This window comes from Orbilia oligospora (genome assembly GCF_000225545.1).
Source record: "Orbilia oligospora ATCC 24927 unplaced genomic scaffold scaffold00188, whole genome shotgun sequence".
NCBI lineage: Eukaryota > Fungi > Ascomycota > Orbiliomycetes > Orbiliales > Orbiliaceae > Orbilia > Orbilia oligospora.
The window spans coordinates 346,551-369,205 of NW_011645745.1; the positions used below are offsets into that span (position 1 = coordinate 346,551).

General features: G+C 45.0%; 7 protein-coding genes across 7 annotated transcripts; 5 read left to right on the top strand and 2 right to left on the bottom strand.

Moving 5' to 3' along the window:
* Window positions 1-2,663: 2,663 nt before the first annotated feature.
* Window positions 2,664-3,110, bottom strand: AOL_s00188g118 (uncharacterized protein; the record flags this gene model as incomplete). Its single annotated transcript, XM_011128367.1, has 1 exon — window positions 2,664-3,110. One exon carries the CDS (start codon window positions 3,108-3,110, stop codon window positions 2,664-2,666), a length of 447 nt encoding a protein of 148 aa, XP_011126669.1.
* A 2,225-nt stretch (window positions 3,111-5,335) lies between these two features.
* AOL_s00188g119 (uncharacterized protein) lies at window positions 5,336-7,902 on the top strand (the record flags this gene model as incomplete). Its single annotated transcript, XM_011128368.1, has 3 exons — window positions 5,336-6,187; window positions 6,249-6,354; window positions 6,413-7,902. 3 exons carry the CDS (start codon window positions 5,336-5,338, stop codon window positions 7,900-7,902), a joined length of 2,448 nt encoding a protein of 815 aa, XP_011126670.1.
* Window positions 7,903-10,291: 2,389 nt separating this feature from the next.
* AOL_s00188g120 (uncharacterized protein) lies at window positions 10,292-12,501 on the top strand (the record flags this gene model as incomplete). The annotated part of the gene is made up of 2 exons (XM_011128369.1): window positions 10,292-10,544; window positions 10,631-12,501. 2 exons carry the CDS (start codon window positions 10,292-10,294, stop codon window positions 12,499-12,501), a joined length of 2,124 nt encoding a protein of 707 aa, XP_011126671.1.
* Window positions 12,502-14,150: 1,649 nt separating this feature from the next.
* AOL_s00188g121 (uncharacterized protein) lies at window positions 14,151-15,023 on the top strand (the record flags this gene model as incomplete). The annotated part of the gene is made up of 1 exon (XM_011128370.1): window positions 14,151-15,023. The coding sequence occupies one exon, from the start codon at window positions 14,151-14,153 to the stop codon at window positions 15,021-15,023; it is 873 nt and encodes a 290-aa protein (XP_011126672.1).
* A 944-nt stretch (window positions 15,024-15,967) lies between these two features.
* AOL_s00188g122 (uncharacterized protein) lies at window positions 15,968-16,656 on the top strand (the record flags this gene model as incomplete). The annotated part of the gene is made up of 2 exons (XM_011128371.1): window positions 15,968-16,576; window positions 16,645-16,656. The coding sequence occupies 2 exons, from the start codon at window positions 15,968-15,970 to the stop codon at window positions 16,654-16,656; spliced, it is 621 nt and encodes a 206-aa protein (XP_011126673.1).
* Window positions 16,657-17,205: 549 nt separating this feature from the next.
* Window positions 17,206-18,975, top strand: AOL_s00188g123 (uncharacterized protein; the record flags this gene model as incomplete). Its single annotated transcript, XM_011128372.1, has 5 exons — window positions 17,206-17,773; window positions 17,841-17,883; window positions 17,956-18,146; window positions 18,230-18,703; window positions 18,773-18,975. The coding sequence occupies 5 exons, from the start codon at window positions 17,206-17,208 to the stop codon at window positions 18,973-18,975; spliced, it is 1,479 nt and encodes a 492-aa protein (XP_011126674.1).
* Window positions 18,976-19,665: 690 nt separating this feature from the next.
* AOL_s00188g124 (uncharacterized protein) lies at window positions 19,666-21,692 on the bottom strand (the record flags this gene model as incomplete). The annotated part of the gene is made up of 3 exons (XM_011128373.1): window positions 19,666-20,762; window positions 20,841-21,438; window positions 21,615-21,692. The coding sequence occupies 3 exons, from the start codon at window positions 21,690-21,692 to the stop codon at window positions 19,666-19,668; spliced, it is 1,773 nt and encodes a 590-aa protein (XP_011126675.1).
* Window positions 21,693-22,655: the final 963 nt, after the last annotated feature.

Below are 22,655 nucleotides of genomic sequence, written 5' to 3' on the forward strand. Positions count from 1 at the left end.
TGCTATTTCGCAACTAGCAAGATTAAAAACTTTTTTTTGACTGCTAATGCTTGTTTTAAAATCGATGCTATTCTAATTAAATACGTTTGCCATGTTATAGTTTTCAAGCTCCCGGCTGAAAAAATCGCGACGAAGCTTGGATATTTAAGGCGGCTCTGGTATTGATGATATAAGGTTCACAGAGCTACGAGTGCAATTGCTTATTTCTCCCTTTAGATCCGAAAAGTAATGCGTAGATCCGATGGATAGGTGCGGAACCTTACAGCACATGGAGGACGTCCCCACGTGGCCCACATTGTACATGTTCTCCTAGATATCAGCGGGCTGTTTTTCTAATATAAGAAAGATCAACCAGATCCAGCTTTGAACTTCCACCAATTGTAAGCCAAGATTAATAGGCCTATATAGGTGGCAGTGCTGTATTGCATATATTGATCGAACTGGAGTACTCGAGCATACAGATTATACTTTAAAGACCTAACATTAAAACCTGGCTCTCAAAAGGCGTATCGGGTGGTATGGGATTTATACAATATCGCTCTTAATTGAGGTCTTGGAAAAACATTAGGTCCACTGATGTTGCAATCGTAATTATGGTGTCTGAACAGTATCCAAAGAGTATCCTATATCCGATGGATGTGAACGAATTAATTCGAAACCGGAAAGATAAAATGCATGGGTAAGCCGGCTGCTTGTCATGCGAGCAGAGGCAATGACGAGCTCGAGTCGAAGTCAAAGACCGATTGGTTAATCAGGTAAGAAAAGGCAGCAGCGCTGTGGCGGACGGCTGAGGCGCCGGCCCTTCGATGCAGTGCAATAATCATAAGCTAGCTTGAAATTAAGGTTCAAAGATTATTATTTCTTATTTTTTTATTTCTATTTCTTTTTTTTTACTTTAAAAGAGCTACTATATGTAATTCATGGTTAGATTAGAGTCAGCGATCATCTTGAATTTTTGCTTAAGTTACTTACATCAGGATTCGGAGCAATCGATGTGTTAAAGTGTTTGCAATATATCGGCTCGTGTACCGAGCGTACAATGCCTACGGCCGGGCACAAGATCGATGTCTTTCTCCTTTCTCCTTGAAGCGTACTTCTGACTAGTAGCTTGAGCGCTTAAGTATACTAGCTAGTAGATCTGTCAATCTAGGAAATTTCGAAATACCCCTCTTCAAAAATCGCTAATTAGGTTTCGAGACTCGGTTGCAGATCTCGCGGTCAGCAAGTATAGCTGCCCAAAATCGCACCATACCGGTTAGTTTACTGATGACAAGTGATTGTTAAATGGAAGGTGTTGATTGTTTCTTTATAATTAGCGCACATAGATTATTGTAGCATTTCGACTCGAACTTGAACTAGAATCAAATTTCATAGATGTTTATATTGTCCCGATGTTGCGATTCGATCAAACATGAGTTAATGGAATCATAGAGAATTTCATTTTAACAAAATGTATGAACCTAACCTATGTTTAAGATGATGCACACAGCTGACGATTGGATAGATATTTTTTTCCAAATATATAGTCAATGACATGAAGTATAGAATCCAAGTGTAATGCCTCCTAACCGCGAAGTTTTAAACGCCGAAACTAGCTATAGTATCTCACCTACTAAGATCTTCGATGTCCCCCTCCTGAGATATAAACTTTCAAACTCATGTGACCTTTTTTTTTTTTTTTTTTTTTTTGAAATGGTAAGCTTTAACGTCTTTTGCAGGGTTATCAACTTTGGTAGCGGCTTGGAGCTGCAATGCTGAATTGTGGCAGCGGCTACGAAGAAGCTTTATAGAATCATGGAAAGGAGGGAACGGCATCTTGCATTATTTTTACATGCACCTAAGCTAAGATCTTGCTTGCATAACTCGGGCGCCTACAACTCAGGTACCGGACCCACACCTGTGGGGCTGGGCGGCGAGTGGCACAGACAGCCTCAGTGTAGTACCGAACCAGCGGTCAGCGATATTGAGGGAAGGGTATAGCGGGTTCATATATATATTGAAGAATATTGAAGATGATATAGATACAGAAATAGAAGGCGTTTATCTGCCTAATTATGTTCCTTTCCGACATGTTGTTTCCAAAGAGTGCGTTCGAAATACATCAACTGGAAACGAATCAATCCCGAAACAACAAAGTAGAACTACTTATACCTTATACTTACAAAGTAAGTGATCCATCATACGTACTGTGGTGCATTGACAGAGCAGAATTAATTCAGCTAGTGATCTCGCTTTCACATGCGGCTAAAGAATAAACCAAACATTTAGATCATAATTAAATACTAATGCATCAAAATCGACGATAGTACCAGTTTAAGATTCAAGTTTCCTCGCTATATGATCGTATCAACCCGGGGTGGGGAGGCACATGTACTGTACCTGTCCAGAGTAACGGTAAAATAGTGTATTCTAAGAAACTACTAGTTGGCAATTATATACATCTCCAAGCACTACCGCTTGGAAACAATCGATCCCTAGCACGTTAAAAAGGTGTTTAGGGGTTCGACGTTCGCAGTAGCGTCGCCCGTGTTTGGTATCAAGTGGGGGCTATTCAACATAGCTTGCCCCGTTCAAAGTAATTGAGTAAGTCCTGTACAATCGTATAAAAAGTGGAGATATTTCAGGTTTCTAACCCCTGGCCAGATAGATATATCGGATGCAGTTCAAGCGCCGAATACTGCGATACCAGCCCTCACCGTCAATGCCGCCAAAACCCCAGAACTGGCCAAGAAGATCCCAAATCTCGTTGGGATTTTGTTTGACAAGCATTGAACCAGCGAATGCACAACTCGGATACCCACATAAGCCCAAGCCAATCCCAAGTCAACTTTGTTCCCCCGCCCCAATTGAGCGATGACCAGAGCAATGGCGTAAAACTGCAGCGGTTGCTCCATGAGGTGGTTGTAGTTGTCGGCCTTCCAGCGGACATTGGCCGGGAGCGCGCCGTTGTACTCTTCTTTCGTCATATCGGGCCGCATTGTAAGTTTTCCGGTCTTCTGGGCGCGTACCGTGGCGGGGATGCGAGTGGCATACATCCAACCCTCGATAACGAAAGTCCAGAGGTTCAGGCCGACGATTGGGCCAAGCATTTGGGTTGAGAAGGAAGACATTATGAAAATGTTTGTTATGGAAAAGATTTTCCGGTGGTGATTTGTATCTTTGGTGTCTGTGAATTGATGAATTGACTTGGACTGGTACGTCAATTGACTTCGATTGATCAATTGATGTTGTTTGATCAATTGACTGGTGACAATGGATGCTCGTTACTTCCTGTTCGAATCTAGATAATTACGGCCTACACTGACGGAGGACCCTTTATGAACTCAAATCCTTTACCCCGGATTACGAATTTCAGAGTATCGGCCAACTGCGAGTTGCATCACAATATAATTTCTGAAACTACCTCGGTAGGGGAGCTCATGAAAAATACACGTAAGAGAATCGTGGCCTCTAATGCAATGCGGTGATAGTGACAAAACGGCGGGGTTGTTAGTGCGCGTCCGGTTAACTCGAGCAGGCATTAAAAAGAGCTCAGCTGCAGATACCAAGACCTGGAACTCTCGCTTCCAACGCCTCAAAAGACTTATCGGAATAACACCTGCATGGATTCGATTCAATCAGACCGCTTTAGAATCTGCGGACATGATTTCTTGTGTCACGTATACGTATGTATTGACAGATCTAAAGAATTCAGAGATACTCCGTATACAAAGTATATTATGAATGCACGGACGATAAGAAAGTGGCAGGGGAAAAGGAATACGTAAGTCTCTAAAACTCCGTACGTAGCAGGAGTATGAAAATTACGGGAACCTGCGGAATAGAGTGAGTGTCCATGTCCTCGTTTTGAAATTTCGTTTGAGAAGGGAAAAAAAACCTCGGCTGGTTCATGATCCGCAAACTTGAGTAACATAATTCAACTATCGCAAGCCAAACAAGCCTTAGTCTGGATCGGGTATAATTATTCAACAATCCTCGAACGCCAACTTCAAACACGGACTGCAACCTGTATTTCTGATAACTAACTATGTAATGTTACAATCATTATACTAGTAGACGTAGCGCCGAGGCCATGGAACGACGGAAATACACACCGCACACCAATACCATACAGGGCCATATTCATTCTATAGCGTGGTCAGAAATGAAAGCCTGCAGATTTGGCGCCTTTGTAGATGGGCGATGGGCGATAAAAAAAATAAAATAAAAATACAATACAATAGAAAAATGGAAAAATGGAAAAATAGAAAAAATAAGAAAAGCAAAAGCGCAGGATGGAAAACTTCCAGTATGATATCTAGAGACTGCAAAAACAATAGATCGAGGACCCACCTGGCCACATAATTATAATATCAAATGCTCTAGTAAGTACTATCGTTTCAACCCGTCCGTTCAAAATCTATATAAGCCACGTCTTAAGCAACCCTTTGAGATATTCGATACATCCAAAGAATGCGTCATTTCCGCTAAAGTTGCTTATGAATAAGACCCTAAGCGCCGCCCGTCCGTTTGGTTCCTGGCGAAATTTCCATTTTCTGTTAAAGTTAGCAAACCCCAGTCCGTTAAACCCAGCCGGACGGGTAGGTGTCTTCACTTCAATTCTTCAGAGTCAAAGATCTATCTTTAGCGCCTCCCCCATAAACCTACATACACTGCATCCTCTTCAAAGCGTCTGCAGAGCATATAATTCGCACTGCCCCTGGTCGTTTTCCCGGAGTTCAATAAACCTCAAGAACTTAGTATCATCAAGACAAGCAAAGAGCCACCAGACCCGGCCAACCATGTTGGAGCTTGCTTGTGACTAGACCCATTTGATGCCAACGCCCCCAAACCATCGCAGCCAATCACAATCTATAGTCTCCTAGATCAGCTGCGGGGGAGCTTGCGGAAATCTTTACTTAGCATCCCAAAAAGCAAATCTGGGTTTTAATTTTCCCTATCATCGAGAAACCTCCACCTGGAGGACAATGCCATTATTTGACGACGTCGTCTCCTCTTTTCTCTTGACATCCTTCTCAGTTTGCATTTATCTTTCCTCCTTATTTTTTTTAATTCTCTAAATCCATAAGAGCACTACCTGTATTTTTATTTTTTCTCGCAAAATATCGATTTTCGGCTTCTAATTTTTCTTTCTGTAACATCCCGCGTCAGAGAATAATACTGGCGAATCTGGAAGCTGGGCAATAAAAACCGCGCAAGACCCAGCACTGCAGTCATCATTTCTTATTCCTACGTCCGCCGTCTAAACCCTCGACGACGACGATAAAGACGACGACAAATCTTTCACTTCGCTCCATATTCCGTAGATACCTAGATATCTCACATAGTAGCCACTATGGCGCACCTTAGACGGAACCTCAATACTCCCCCACCAATGTCGCCCGCTACGACAAATGCCCACAATTTTTATAATACCTTTGCACCGCGAAGGACTGGCGCGGCAAGCCCACCCCCATCGATGTATCCCTCTTCCAGCACTCCCCACCCGGTCCCGCCGCCACCCTCTTCGAATATACCGCCGCCTCGTCCGGCATCCGCAATGCCTTCTCAAACCACCAGTTCTTCGAATTACTATCAAACTGGATCGAATTATGTGAATGCCCAGTACTACCGCAACGACCAGTATAATGTAGGCCCGCAATCGCCACAGTTACAGCCAGGATACGGCAGTATGAATGTGGGCCCAAACCGAGCCCGAAGTCCTCCGCCGCCTCCGCCACCAATTGGTGTCCCTCCAAAAACTTCGGCTGCGTATAATGCGCGCCCGATACAAAGTGCAACATACGCTCCAAACCATCCAAGTTACGGCCGTCCCTCGCCACCCCCTTTAAATGTTAACAATGTCAACAGTTCTTATAATATAAATGCTGGATCTGCAATTAGACGGCCTGCATCTGCCGCTGGTACGACGAGCAGAATGCCTGGTGCATTCCCCGATGAGACTATCCGCGAATCCTCGCCTAGAAATGATTTACCGTTAAGAAATATGAATATGGGTCTGAATAATCCTATTGTTGGAATTAAAGCTGCGGCAAGGCAGAGGGACCCGGTTTTAGAACAACCAGAGGACGAGCCTGAGATACTGAGAGGGGATAGTTTTTGGGGCGATTTATTTGATAAGAGTGAAAGTCCACCTACCGCAACAGTCACTTTATCTCAATTTCTGAGAGGGCTTGCGGATTATATTGTGAGTAGATACATCTATAAGATATATTTTTGGCGAGGTAGCAAGCTAATACATGCAATAGATTACAGAATTTGAGCCTAAAAACTCTATAGTTATAACGCCACCCAAGATGTTGGGGTTCTACGCTAAATTCAGAATTCCTGGTGGGGAACGGCTGAGCTGGGAGAGTAAGTTCGCACAGCGGGAACTTAATAGTGGTCATTTCTTTACTAACAATGTTCATAGATTTCTTTCTTGGACGACCTGTAAAAGAGCTTTCTGATGTCTATCAGGCTCTTAACTGTCATCATCACTTGGTCCCACCAAAAGATTCGGCATCAGTCCCTCCCACGGTTCCTAGTTTAACACCACAAGGGTTCGAGAGATGGATGACAATTCAAATCCTTGCGGATCCGGATCAGGAAGCAAAACGGCTGATAACAGTCTTAAAACAATGCCCTATCCAAAACCCATTTGAGAAGGATCCAATGTTCAGAAGGTTCCCAAAAACCCTATTGAGAGATTCATTCCCGAAGTTTGCAGATGGCGATACCAGGCGGCTGTGGGATTTATTCGTTCCAGATGAAGAACAGGCAGCACCTGCAAATAGATCTGGTAGTAATCCACCACCCAGCCGGGGGAAAGAACAAGACCAGAAAGACCGCGAAAGAGAGCGTGATCAACGAGTTTTGGAAGTTCTACAGGATCGCGATTCTGGTAATCGATCAATTACTCCCAGGGGCGGCGCTGGTGGTTACGTCCCCCCTCCAATTGCAGAGGAAATTGTCGCAGAGCATCTTCGAGGCGACAGGTATGAGAGCAAACCCCCACCGCCACTGCCAAATGACAACGGGATCGAACGGGAGAGAAGCCCTTATTCTCGGACTGTCCCCCAAAGGAAAGAAGAAGCTCCTCGTCTAGAGTATGACGACGATGATTACGACCAACTGAACCCATTCCTCTACGAAACCACGAAACTTACACCCCAAGCCCCCGCCGGCCCGTCTATTCCTCCAAAAAATAGTCCACTATCTCCACCAATCCCTAAACATAATGACAAGCGGATTTCTGATTTTGATAGAGAGGAGGAAGATCTTTACAAAGTCATGGCTGCTAAGCGCGCTGAAATTGCCGCTATCGAAGTACGTCTCAAGAAACAAACCAAATCACCACCAATACCTCAAGAAGAGGATGAGATTCGCGGGTATCACCAAGGAGGCCATGTTCCAATGCCGATGCCACCGCAGGGTATCAATATAACCATGGACACTATGGCATCTCCAGACCCTTCATCAAATTACGCCGCAAATGTCGACTACGATTCGGACGAAGAAGCCGCAATTCGCAAGCGCGCGGAAGAAGATTGGGACCGCGAAGCTCGTGAGCGTGAAAAGTGGGTTGAGGCTCGTCGGCGTAAAATCGAATTGGAGGGTAACTCTGGACAGGGTGAATACGAACCAGACTTCCAGGCTGCCACACCAATCAGTCACTATTCGTGGCGAGATAGTCATACCTCGCCGGCTCCTGTTGTGGTGAAGAGAGATACCACACAGAACTATAATTCAGGCGTCATGGGGAGGAGTCGATTGAGTGGAGGCGGAGAGTGGGAGGAGTTTAGGGTCGAAGAGCAGGCTGCAGGGGCAGGTGGAAGAAGAGCGAGCATAGGTATGGGGCACGATAGGTCGTTCTCAGGCGGGAGCTCGGGTTGGCCGCCGAGAGACCGCTACGCTAAATGATGAAGTCATGGTGGTAGAGTAATTAGGTACGATGAATAGCTTTGCATAGTCTTGTCTGATGAAGATGGACCGCATGCCTGGTTATCTTGGTTACGCCCGTTGAAGTATTGGAAGGTGCTGCATCAACGGCTGGTAACCAGCTTTCCCTTCTTCTTTTTTCCCTTTTAGAAACATCCTGTCATTTCTTTCTATCTTTTTCCCCTGAATTGTAATTTGGGCTCCGCAATTTCTTTCGCTTCAATGTAAATATTTTTAAATTCAATTCAAACAGTTTGCGTCATTTGAATTAGTCCATATTCTGAATCTAAAACACATAACACGCGTGATGAGTGGCAGAGCTCCAAGTCAAGTCTCGTATTGCTTCAATTTATATATTTGGTTGGACCATGATCAAACCTAATATTGTCGATTCTGGATCCATTCGCTCTGCCCATTGATTTCATTGTTGAAGGGCTCGTCTGGAGTAGCTGCCCCCCTTCCGAATCGAATTCCGATTCTCGTAGTATATATGTAGCCCGGCTAATAAGTATTTTCAACGGAACTGTTGTCTTATCTTGTTGCCGGTTTAAGTTCTTGTCTGTCTATAGTCCTAATACGACCCATATGGCTAATCTCGTTCCTAGAGGTTGAATATGGCACGCTTTTTGATAGATGTGAGCGACCCGGAGCTGATACCTTCTATTGAAACAAACTCAGATTTGGGGTTCTTACTATAGTACTACACCTTCTTCCCCACGCTTTGCTCCTTTTCTGTTTGTATGGGAGTGAGAGAGAAAAGGCTAGAGAGGAGTTATGCGGAAGGAAGGGGGGTTTCGAAATATCGACTGTCAAGCCTGGGAATTCCTTTATGCGAGAGCCTGGGTTGCCATCCCAAACCAGGAACCCTATGAACCGATAAAAAGTTTTCACCTACTCATGTGCGATGACGTCCCACCAACTATTGTTCAGATGTCTGGTTTGATACTGGGGGGTCGCGTGAAAGTGCGAATGGTCTCGATTCAAGATTCTGATACAGAGCCGAGAACGCTTGTTTTGGACCCCTCCAATACACGTGGCTTTTAAAAATTTTTAGACATTTCTCGGGAGGAGAATTTGTCCGTCCCTTTCTGAAAACTCATACTATACGCATGGATTTATGAAAGTTATGATGGCATATCTTAATACCGGAATCGCTATGTGGAGGCGCAGCGAGATATCATTCTAACCCCAAATAATCCAGGGCCTCCGTTTTCGTAAAGGCCAGCGGGAAGATATTAACCCGTGAGCTTGTGCACTATCCAACAAGCTTTCGGATGAAAGTGAACCAAGGTCAACGTGGTTGTGATTTAGACTCAGACGAGCTCGAGCTCGATCAATGCAATGGGAATTCTATCGAATCTAATGGTATTTTGATATTTTGCGAGCATGTACGGAGTGGAATTATAGCAAATCGCTTCATTTTACTCTCTTTCTATTTTCAAAATTTGCGGGATAGGTAGTTTATAGCGATAGTATTGGTTTTAGCGATCCTGTGGGTCGCCTGAAATGCTTCAATACCCATATATGTAAAGTGAAGCCGAGGGTGCCCCGAATGGAAGCGAGTCTCGTCCGCTCCTAAGTCTTGTAACCGTTAACTAGTCCTTCATGCATATCGTAAAGTCAATTGCCACCTCTGAATACGATTCCGATTGCAGCTTCTTCTAGGCTGTACAGTGGCGTCTATTCCTTTTTTTTCGGTTGCGCATTTTCCCTTGAAACTATCCGCGGAGAGAATTTTAAAAGGCTTGGATCGTACGATATTTCACGTTTTTCTAGCCACCTGAAACGCTTGAACTATATCGCATGGCAATTATATGGTAGAAATGTGCTAGAATATCTATGTAAATCGGATTTTTTTTACCGATTCTAGAGTATCCAGGCCTCTTTAGGCCTGATTCCTGCATTGTGCCCACATCCATGCAAGTGACCCAACACAGCCATTCGCTTTCCGATGTTGCATATTTTGCTATCCTTGTCCGAATCAGGACCATCCTTGTCCCTGTTCAATAGTGCTTCGACAGTGTATTCTGTGCAACCGAAGAACCGAGTGCACAGGTACTAGGCCAGCTGCAAGCTGCAGAGGCGGGCGTTCGGGCTAGATCCACGGCTCCAATAACTCAGAATATTATGGATATTCTGAGATTCATAATACCATGCCTTATTTCTATATAAGTAGTACGTAGGTGCCCCCTCATCGCTTTCATTCTTCAATCATATCAATCCAATAAACAAGCCATAAAAAAAACATTATCAAGCAGGTCTTGACAATACTGCTGCTGCGCGGTACAAACATTCATTTCTTCTGATACTACCTTTTTTCAATTCTTTTTCTCTTGTTCTTTCTATCTTTTCATATCTTTATCTTCGAAAGATGGTTTCGGGAAACCTCTTTCTCTTTCTGTTGTCTTCCTCTCTTGGAATTGGAGCATATGCCGACCAATTAATCAATCTTAGCCATGTCGAAACTGTTAGATCAGCTGGAACACCAAAAGATTCTCGGCAAGCTGCAAGATTGCTGCCAGTTCGAGAGGGTAGCTTGTATCCTCACCTGAGGAAGAGAGACGGTGATTTGTCAGTCCTTCATCTACGAGACTCTGTTGTTCTGCATTATGGAGGTATCATTGGTATGTTACTCTTTTGCTCGTTTACTTGATGAAGTTTACGTTTAAGCCCGAACTTAGAAGAGATATTAATGAATATGATACAATAGAAAATGAAAGAACACATCTTGCCAACGTGACTGTGCAAAAGCCAGACCCTGATCACCCGTTGATTTTACTCGAGGATATGGATAAACTCACCGAGAGCATTAAATGCACGGGCGATAAGATGGCCTTGGAGTTTAAGGACAAAACCGCCATGGACTATGCTATTAAGCAATGGGACTGGGTCAATGCAAAGACTCCGGACTACTTTTATTTGATCACTTTCCACCAGCACGAGGGCTGTGGGGAGGTCAGCGATAGATCATCATACAAAATTTCTGCCGTTGCCTACGACGATTCAACTTTGACAACAACCCTGACAAGAGAACCGGCTTCTTGGGATGAAACCGCGCAGTTATTTCAGCTCCAGGTTTCTACTCTCCCAGCACCAGAGAGACCTAGCGAGATTGCAAAACGCCAGTTGGCAGACCTCATCAAACAAAATCCCGCTACACTCGGTCTCGCCGTGGCGGCTTGCAATATTGTTCCACTAGCATCCTTACTCGTCGAAGAATGCGAACCTTACAAAGTCGATCCCGTTAAAGCATTTGCAGCAGCTGGAAAAGAAGCTCTTGGGGAATTTCGTAGCAAAATTGCAGAGCTAATCCCCGCTGGACAGAATGTCTTGGACGGCACGATACCAGCACCATGGACCTTCAACTGGGGTAACGAAAACGATAATACCACAATTCATCACTTCCTAGGATCCTTTGATGCCTTCGATTACGAGAGCAAAATCGCTTGTATGGGATGCTATGTCAAATCCAACCCGACTCTGAACATGAAGATCAGCCGTGTTAGAGAATCAGTAGATATTGACTTCACCTTCCAACCCAATTTCAGAACCAAGCTCGACATCGCATACCAAGGCACTCTCGAATACGGAGAGGATATCAACGGTGTAGCTGAAGGCATTAACGGCGTCCTAGAAGCCTTTATCGTTGGAGAATTTCTTAGCTTCCTGCCTGATGTTGCTAATGGACCTGGAACTGCGGTGACCATCAAGGGCGAAGTGGACATGGATTTCGGATTTGAGCTCGACACTGGAAAGGGTGGCATCGCACTCCATATTGGGGACGAAATCTCTGCTTCAACTCCTGGATGGGAAACATTCTCTATTAAGCCTATTGGTGAGGTCCGCACAATGGCTGCTACTATGGAAGTCTCACCTTATGTTCGTCTTGGATTCGGTCTCGGGTTTGATATGTTGAAGGGTGTATTCAAGCGCGGAGTTTTCATTGGATTGGAAGCAAAGCACACCTGGAAGGCTGTTGTTGGGCTTAAACCTAACGGCGAGCCCGAGGAACCTGGCGATGAACCCGAGCTCAGTCCTTGCGGAGATGTTGCCGGAATTGGGTTCGAGGAAGGAAGTTCCGTCAACATTGTCTACAATGTTGTCATTGATCCCATCACCAAGTTTGTGCTCGAGAACGTTGTCGGCTTTCTCGGTTTCAAGCTTCCCAAAACCGAGGGAACTATTGTAAAGATCTCAGAGCCGGAGCCAAACCGGAGATGCATTCCCTTCAGCAAGAGGAAGGTTGAGATCCCACCCCGACCAGAGGCTCGGGATATCATCAAAGCAATTAAGAGGGAGAAAATCAACGAACGAAAAGGAACCTCTTTATCGATCCGTGCCCAGAACGGCGACATGATCCAGTACAGACTTGAGGAATTTAGATGCAAGGACGGCTCGAGCCACTTGCTACCATTCAATCCAATAACTCAAGGGGCACTGTTTTCTTGGTGCGATGGAAGAGAAGAACTAACCCCCCTTGAAATGGAACTCAAGTGTTCATACCGCTCTTTCAATTGTAACGTGCTGAAGGCAGAGGACAAAAAGGAAGAACCGGCCAACCAATATGGGGAACCAATTTGAAGTGGTCTCGGATTGTATTTACCCTGAGAATTCTTCATCACTGACAGTAATATCCCGGAGCCCCTGTCAGATATATAATGAGAAGATAGATTGTAATTTAGAACTTGTTCTTTCAATATACTTATCACTTTACGAAAACTCACACGCATACATTTCTTTTGCATCCGAATATTTATGAATGTGTGCACTTGCATGAGCGCCTCCCGCCTAGCAGTGTATATCGTTCGTCTCCTACAGAATTTGAGGGAACTAGCTATCTGTTTTCTAAAGATTTGTCAACTTAATCCCTTTCTACCAAAGTTTACTGGCCACTAACTCGTCCCATACGGGGCCTCCTTGGCCAACTTCTACCTACTGTGGGGTCTGAGTTCAAAACTAATAGCAACTCAACTTGGTTCACAACTTCCTAGCAATTCTTGGTCTTACGGAGTTAATTTCAATCAACTCTGGAGCTCAACGGATTATCACAAAATGCTAGGCATCATCTCTATAATGTATCCCACAATTGCAACTTCTCAAAATGACCACGAAAGTTGGTTTTGTCCGAAAGATACTCTAAAAATGCCCATAAATGCGCATATATATATATTCATTTGTGAGAGAGAAATGTTTTTAAAAGCCGAGAGGTGGAAGCTGGTAGCCATTTCGATACAAAAAGTCTTAGTCCCTAACGGTTGCCCTCAAGGCAAGAAAAGGACGTCATTCATGGCATGCCAATGCAACAATTTGAGGAGGGGGTCGGTTACTTTTTAAAAGCATTGTTAATTAAGGTTAATTCAGGACGGACTTCGCATATGACGAATATCATAACCTCGTCTAGCTTGAAAGCGTCTTGAAAGCGAAGCACCACGAGGCCAGGCCGGGGCTTGGTCGTTGTTCGAAGCGCCGCTGGTAGGGGCTTTTGAGACTAGCGTGCTAGACCGTCGTTTTAGGTCCGTTTGGGAAATTTAAAAGGGTTTACCTTCCTAAAGAAGTCTAATGCAATACCAAATACGGACTAGTATGCCTCAGAAACCATGACTCCGCATCGTTTGGGGGACTTGAGGGCTATATTTTGTGTAACTCGCCCTGCAAAACAGCCAGCTGTTGTAAAACACCTTGGTAGTGAAAGTGGTCGGGGAGTAACGGAAAAAGCAGTTTGGACTTTGTCTGGTAGCAGCGCTGGTTGGCCAGGCTCGGAAAACCCGACAATGTGGTATCATTTTTTATAGTCCGAAGATTCATGGAGTTCTAGAAGTTTAAGGGAGTCTCTTAAGATGGACGAAATATAATATAAGTAAAGTGGCGTGTGTCCAGTGCGGTGCCTGAGATATCGAGATCCACTTCCTTTCGTCGTACAGCTACAAGTTTCTACTTCGTCGAAGCCATTTCGATTCCTTTAACCGCTCTAATTGGAAGCTGGACTTCCGTTCTTCAATTCAATTCTTGTCACTCGTTTCTTAATTGATCAATCTATTTTGAAGTTTACCACCGTCATTCGCTTACGAGTCATCATATTATCCTAAAGAATCCATTAGAGGGCCGGTTTCGTCGCACAGGATCTTGGGAATAATTAATCTAGTTCTTCACATATATCTCCCTAGTTATATCTCCAGACATCCCGAGATATATATTACAAGTTTCCAACTCCCGGACAATCAATCTTCAAAATGTGCGGAATACATGGCAAAGGGTCGATAAGACCTAGCTGCACCGGTTCAAATATATGCAAACGCCAATACGGCAGCCAGGCATGGCCCAATGGCTTTGTATTCCGATACCAAGTCCAGGGCGTTCTCCCAGGATCCGACCAAGCTACTATGGAGGCGTCCTTTGAACGGGCTTGGTCGAAATGGGCCCGAGTCTGCCCTTATACCTTCCAAAAGGCAAACGGGAACGCCAACGTGACAATCTCAGTTGTCGATGCCAATGACCAGTTTTTCCTACAAAATCCCCAGACGCAAGCGTATGCCAACATTGGACCCTCGGGCGGTGAGCAAAGTTATGTCAGATTCAAGGGACCCGCATTTGCCCAATGGACTCCTTCGGCGATACATACTCTCTTTTTGCATGAATTCGGCCACGTCCTTGGACTCAGTCACGCCAATGACCCGAACTCGATCATGTCTGCCTTCATCGGTAACATGTTTTCCGAACGAGAGCTCACGAACGACGATGTTGTGAGAATGCAGGGCGTTCTTAGCGCCAATGGCCTGAGTTCTCCAAATAATGGACAGCAAATCAACAATAATGTCCCCCAGAATAATGGCAATAACGGACAAAACTACTACCAGACGCCGAATCAGAACCAGCAGAACTATTATCAGAATCCAAACCAAAACCAGCAGCAGAACTACTATTATAATTACCCCCAGAATCAGAACCAGAATCAGAATCAAAACTACTATTATTACTATAACTATCCAAATCAAGGCTATTCCTACTATAAGCGGTCGGTTGCGGCAGGCAAGAATTCATCGGCGAGGGAAGAAAGGTCTAAAACTCATTGGAGGCGATATCAGGAGATTGAGGGCAAGAAATAACTGATATAGGCATATCTATATTGCCGAGGGGCTTAAAGTGGACTTGGAGTGAGGTCGCAGTCTACTAGTATTGTTGTTAACCTCTTCCTCTCAGCTTCATGTATAAATGTAGTATAGTTGTTTTTTATAACTTCATTATCATCAACGTTTACTGGGCATATATGCATACCGAACTTGAGTCTAGGATATTAGTATCTAGGTACTTCGACTGCAACTTGATTTCACAAATTCATGCGCTAGCCTCAGCGAATTTCCAATTTAAATCTGTGCGAGATCTCGTATCCAACCATCTCAATAAGACAGAGTATAGGGTCTCGAGGCGTATCTCATCAGCATCAATATTTCATGTGCATGTGTAACAATTTTAATTATCATATATAATCTATAATCAATGTTAATATGTAAAAACATGTCCCAAATCTAGTCGCTGTAGTAAATATCAACGGCTAGAATCTTTGCTGTACTTCTATTTAGCGGGATGTTTTGTCGTATATCTACCTAACTCCATACATCTGAAGTTACATTTCGTTGTGACGCTGTGGAGAATTGTGGCAGGGCAATTTTTAGTTCCGGAAGGCGCCTCCCCTGCCAAATTATCTCGGCTCTCATGCGGCACCCCTTTCTTGCGTACACCTCCAACTTTAGCATCAATCAACCCCCCGACCTTCAAATTCTCCATCACTACATCAATCGATCTTTATCCGCAGACATCAAGAGAAAGAATCCTCACGGTCGCTTCTGAGCAGTTTCCAATCGTTACTTGTATCTACATCGCGACTGTTTGTTGTTTGTCGTCAGCTGGACTGTCGCGGCTTAGTATCAGGTACTAAGTAAGCCCCGGCCTTCCGAGATACCCACTTGTCTGTTGAATATCGCGAGTGCTAACAAGCTACCTACTACTTATCTAGACCTTGCTATCTACACATAGCTCTCAATCTATCAAAATGCATATCTCCAACGTTATATCTCTGGGGGCCTCCCTCCTACCCCTCTTAGCCTCAGCTGCAACTCTCACAGTCCCAGCTCAGATGGCTGGAGCCACAGACATTCCCGATTTCTCAAACCCTTACCATCGCCCCTCTTTCGACGAGCATCTCTTCCCACCACCTGGAGTAGTCATCGACAAGTCCGAAAAGGCTCTTAAGAAGCGTCAGAAGGGTGCTGCAAACTTTATCGTGAACATGTGTCGCGACACAACTCAATCGAGCTGCGACGCTGTCTGGGTCTCCGCCGCCCAATTCTGCTATGATAATGAACATTGGTTCGGCTGGAGCGGTGACCCGGGTACCTTCCTTAGTGCCAAGATCGAGGGTACTATGTGCTGTGCTTTCTATGCCGATAAGACTTGTAATAAGGCTGGTGGTCACGTTGGATGGCTAGCTCAGATCTGCGAAAAGGACTCTGGGGACGGGTTGTTGATCAAGGGCGGGACAGTGTTTTCTTGGATGTGTAACATGCCATATGGTAGTGCGAATGTCAAGATGGACTCGTCGCCGGCAGATGTCAGCGCGGTTCCTGGAGCTGGCGGTACTGGTGCTCCAGTTGCTACTCAGGTATGATAAGTTACCCATGCCATACAAAGAAAAATTCTCAGGTTTTATGCTAACATATATGATTCTAGTACGCGCCGTAAAAGGGTTCTTTGCAAGGGTTCAAGGTGTAGTGTGGGTTGTATCCTAGTGACTGGCGTCTACTATCTACCTACTAGTTTCTTTCTTCTGGCACGGGTTTCAGGTCTTGGGATTTTGCATAATATGGATCGTGTATTTGTACGGAACGGTTAAAACTGAGCGGTTTCTATGTTCTCGCAGGCCCCGATTTCTATTTACATCATCTACGTCTTTGTGAATATCCACACACCGCTCGACGCGGGTAATATCTTGCCGGCCGTGTGTGGAGCCCCGTCTAGTGCAACCAGCCGCCTGCATTCGAACGTCATCAGGCATAAATGGTCACGATGCGACAATAAATACGCACCTCCTTCCACTAAACCACTTCTTCAACGTCGCATGGCATACATATTTTCCTGTACAACATGAAACTTTAGTGACCGCTTCCATTTCCAGAGTTATTTCCAAACCCGTCAGCGTAACTTCTCTCCAGCAGGTTTCAAACGGGTCGCCTGAGCTGAAAAGCTTCACGAGTTTTACCACGTTTGGCTTGGCATAAACAACACGAAATCATGACAGCGACAACTTGCGCTCTCCTCTTTTTGATTACCGGGTTGAATGTATTTGTAGATGCGACTACTGCTACCACTACTGATAGAGCGAGATATACTCTGCGTCTTCCTGCGACTGCAAAGTACTATCAAAAGGATATCGACGAACTCGTCCGACAATATGAGCGCTACGACTCACAGGATGTAGTGCGGAGACCTAATAAGCCGGTAATGAAACTCCTCGCTCATGTTAACGCCGACGAAGGAGAAAAGTATTATGATTTCGACTCTTTCATATCTTATTCTGGAAAGTATCCCATGGGCAATGAGGATAGACTACAACCTGGGAGACTGTATTTACCAGTAAACCCTCATGCCTCCCACCATGAGGATAGAGACGGCAAGGACTGGACTATTTGGTTCAAATATCCACCGGCGCTTCGAAAACGGCAAGTACGGACGGATGCGACCTGTCCACCGGGGAACTCACCGTGTACGAATATTCAGAAGCCTGGGTATTGTTGTCCGGGCGGGACGAGCTGTGTGAGCATTCAAGATACCGGGTTTGGTAGTGTAGGATGTTGCCCAAGTAGGTTTATGTCCCTCTATACAAGCACAGTCGTGACGAAGTAGTTAAACCTTAGATAATCGAATAGACAACGAACCATGTGGCGATAGTCTTGATACTTGTGCGCCTGGGTAGGTTCGATTACAGATACGTTGTACAAGTTCTGATAGATACTGATATATCTATAACATATATATATATAGCTATAGTAAATGTCCCTCGGGATCTGGTGGGGGATGCTGCCTTCCAGGTTATATCTGCTCTCCTCAAGGTTGTCTCATAAATACCTCCAATATACCTCCTCCAACAACTGTAAGCTGGGTATCGACTACGACGATCGGACTAGATATCTGTCAGACAGGGTACTATCCTTGCCCTGGCTCTTTCAACTATGGTAGGTCCATAATAATTTTTATACGCATTCACCACTAGAGAAAAAATAACTGCAGCTAACAGATCTGATTTAACTCATCAAAGGCTGCTGCCAAGTTGGCTACCACTGTGCCCTTCACGCCTGTCCCTACAACACTGGCACAGGCACGCCAGGCGCCGAGTACATTGCTCCAACATTCGTAATAGGCACCACAGGCAGTGTAATCATCAATCCCGGGACCACAGACTTCGGTCCCGGATTTTCAACGATAGACATAGCAACTGTCACCGCTGCTTCAATAACAGGGAATAACACGCAGGATGCACCAAAAATCACCAACGCACCTGGCAATATCTTGAGCCTAAACAACTGTCCGAATGGATGGCTGACGTGTGGTGCTGAGTTTGGAGGTGGTTGTTGTAGATTTGGGAGAGATTGCGGGGTAGGATACTGTCCTGTTCCTACTGATGATGGTAGCAACGGGAGCACGGGAGTAGTGACCGTGACTACGAATAATGGGTGTCCGGCGGGATGGTTACAATGTCCGGCTGAGGTGCAGGGCGGATGCTGCCCTTCCGGTGAGTTTTATTGCTTCTTTGCATACCTGGGCTTTGAGTAAGGAGTTAACTGGTGCAAATGATTTATAGGATATGGATGCGGGGTATACAATTGTCCGGCTACGACTACACTACAAGATGGAGTACCAGTAATTGTAACAACCGCAGCAGCAGCACAGAAGTTATCGCCCGTAGGAAGAAATGATGGGACCAGGACAAGCGGGGAGATATGGGCTTTAAATCTCATTATAGGATGGGTTTTTGGATACACTATATTGGTCGGAATGGCCTGATATCATGACGCATTAATATGCATGCATTGCATTATAACTGTCAAAAAATTTACCGAAAAACTTAGCGATCCCGGCAGGATTTTAGACGGGAACTAACGATTAATGATGGAATGAAACCTGGTTTAAATGCATGATTTACTTTATCTGGCGAGATTTTTTTTTTAATGCATCTGTGCGATGCAATGCATATATGTCCGGATATGCCGTTCTAGGGATATCGATAGCAACACAGAAACTTTAAGAGTCCGAAGCGATAGAAATTAATTGGCAGCTTCCGGGTTCTCTATGTAAGCGTCTCCGAGTTTTCGTTCACCGGGCTTATGCAAATATTGGGATTTAGAATTTGTTGTTCCAATGTATGTTAATCTATTTCCTTCGCACTGTCTAATCTACTAATTTCCCTAATTATATATACAATAAACGAATAGAAAGACATCGTTCCCCTACTAACTGTGAGAAATATATACAAATAGCTAGTGTGAACTGAATGCCGAATTATAATATAAAAAAAGAAAAGAAAAAAAGAGAAACTCCGGCTTCCATGCTAGGATATCTTGGTATATAAAAGAAAAAGTCATTAAAAAAAAACAAGCGCTTTTTATGTCAAAAAAAGGATGCAAGGGTAAACGAGTGATCCGAATCGAATACAAGATCCCAACCGAAAAGCAGAATATGATTATAGATTAGAAATTAAGAGTCCCAGATGGCACCGTACGCAGCCACACCTCGGGATTCCATGCCGTACACAACCTTCTTAGTCAAAGCTGGGTTGCTGATGATCACAACGGCTTCGGCTTGAGATTCTTGAACAAGTCCCCAAACAAGCTTGACCATATCAGGCTTGCCCTTGACTCTGGTATCCCAGATAATGGCATTGGGATCAGCAGTGGTAACACCGTTGACGATTTCGCTACCAAATGTCTCTTGTGGCTTAGGAGTAGACCAGAGAACTCGGACCTTGATACCATTCTTTGCAGCAGCGAGAAGAACTGGGAGACAAGGACCAATTCCAGAACCAGTACCAACAACAACGACACTGTTGAAGCAGTGTGCGACGTTCATGACACCACGAGTTGGAATACCACGTATCCACATTCTTGTAGGAGGATTGGCGATGTACTTGCTAGTCCAATCACCGGCTCTGCTAACGACAACAGAGAAGCCATTGCGGTTAGGGACGGCAATGGTAGCGAAGGCGTGCCATTCCATAAGTGGCTTGTCAGAGAGACGAACGAAAGATCCTGGAACTGGGTTGTTGCGGTAGTCGAAGTGGAGACGGACAGCATGTTCGGAGAGCTTCTCTGGAACGATATTAACTTTCCTGAGGTGGAGCCATGGGGAAGCGATCGAGAGAGTGATGATGATAAGAATCCAGAATCCAGGAGTGTGCATGGTGACCATAGTGACAGACATCTTTGGACCGGTGAAATCGTTGATAAGGAGGAAAGTCAAGACCCAGAAGAAAAGCAAAACAGTCCAGCCGGAAAATCTGTGGGTTTGCTCGAACTGGTTGTGGATCTTTCTACGGATGCTTGGATGGGCGAATGTGAGGATGATGGTGAAGAGGAGCATGATAGCGTATGTGACACCCAAAGTGGCAGTCGAGATCATTTTGCGGGATGGGTCGACGAGACTGGGACGGAATGCATCGAAGCTGGCCTGAACAACCAAGAAACCGAACCAGAAAGTTGCAGAAACAGCGCATCCGCTGTGGATACCGCCCAAGTGGTAGACCTTTGCCGCATTTTTACGAATCCAAAGAGGCCAGGATCGTGGAACCCAACTCGCTAGAAGAAGAAATCAAAATGTTAGAATCCATGCGTTGTTGACTCGACGATAACTCAGTCTGTTGCATTTTAACTTACCCATCCAGAACAGTGCGTTGACGACATTATCATTTCTAATGAGTGTCGAAGGCAACAAGTTGGCGCTGACGGCAGTGGCGAGAGTAGTACAGTTGGTTCCCTTATAAAGGAGCCAGCAGAAAGGAATCAAGTTGGCAATGAAGATAATCGCAAATATACGTCGGTAAATGATCATGCTGATGTATCGCAAATTGCGGAGTGGCCTGGCGAGCTGCTTCTCTGGCAGTTGGCTTTCCAAGTACTGATCCTGCCATGATGTATTCTCGGGAAGGCCCTTGGAGCATACACTGGATGCGGAAGATGAGATCTTGGAGTCGAGTTCCTTGCAATAGACCTTTGGTGGTAGGGGTAGTAAATCGTCTGTGGACTTCTCATATCCTTTGAATCTGGCCGCCAACTCTCCTTCATCGATCTGACCCTTTGGCGTATACGGCATCTGCGCAATAGCGTAGTAACCAGCCGGGCGAACGAGGTTCTCGTCCAAAGTGGACGTGACCGTTTTTTCAATGCTTTGAATGTCGAGTGTTTCTGGTGCTATGAAAGCATAAACCTTTCCTTCGATCTCGATAGCAAAAGCTTCAGAGACCCCCTCACAGCCCTATAGTTGAACAAAAATAAAAAATAGGAATTGGATTAGTCCGAGTTCCGAGCAAGCAGAGTAGTATTGCAAACTTAATGCAAATCTTTGTCGAAATAGTAATTTTATGTTTGGGAAAAAATAAAAAACGTCAAAAGGTTGGAGAATATGGGAATCAAAGTGTAAATGTACGGTACCTGTAAATTGGAGGAGACAGCATATGTATCTATTTTGAGGCCCGGTAGGGCCATTCCTAGAGCAGGTTGGTCCGACATTTGGAACGGGCGCAGGTACAAAATTTAAATGTTGCGTAATGTCTCGGTATTATAAGTTGGTGGACAGACTGAGAGCTGATCGATGCTGCACACTGCTGCAATACGATGTTTCAAGTGCGGGACCGACATATTCTTATACGGCGTAAAGTTGCGAGCCTTTCTATCAGAAGCGTTTTTTTACTGAACATGACACTTGCCTCGATGTTGCCTGTCGATAGTTTCCTTCGGTGATAAGATTTCTTTTTTTCCCCTCCCATCCTCAACAGGGAACGTGAATACAAGTATCTACCTCGGTGCAGGGGAGATCTCGAATTGGTACCTGCCCGTATTTGGTAGAGGCCTGTAGCCTCCAAGGACTCGCCAGAGAGGGTCGGGGAATTTCGCATGGGTTCAAAATTTTGCAGGCCCAGGGTTTAGCCAAACAACGAAAAAAGCACATCACCAGGGCAGCACCACCATAGAAAATTTGGGACGTGCATCCTTCCGAACATGGCTGTGGGTGGGTTTGTGTGAAAATCATGCGAGCTCGTAGGCTAAGTCCAATTCGAGTAAACCGAGCCCAAGTCTAATTGTGTTGCCGGATAAGAGGGAAGTGACCATGAAGTCCATCCGTCTAGCGTCGTTAGAGATTGTATTCTTGGTGGACTTGGTGGATATCCAAGAAAGTATTCAAATTTGGTGTCGGTTCGAGAGACACTTCATGTATACAACGTCCCAGTCGCTTGCGATATACCTAGACATATTGAGTGAAACATGCAGTGAACCGCAAATTGCATACAGACCTGGTGTACGTTTCGGCTCCCCACGCTACTTTTTCTTTGACACTCCTCGCCGCACAGAATCATATCACACATTTACTGTTGCACCGCTTCTCCTGCAGCAGATCGCTGAAGGCTGCCATTCAACATGCAAAGTACTAGCGGTTGATGAACTCTCAATACCACGTGGACCCCTGCCGGGAAC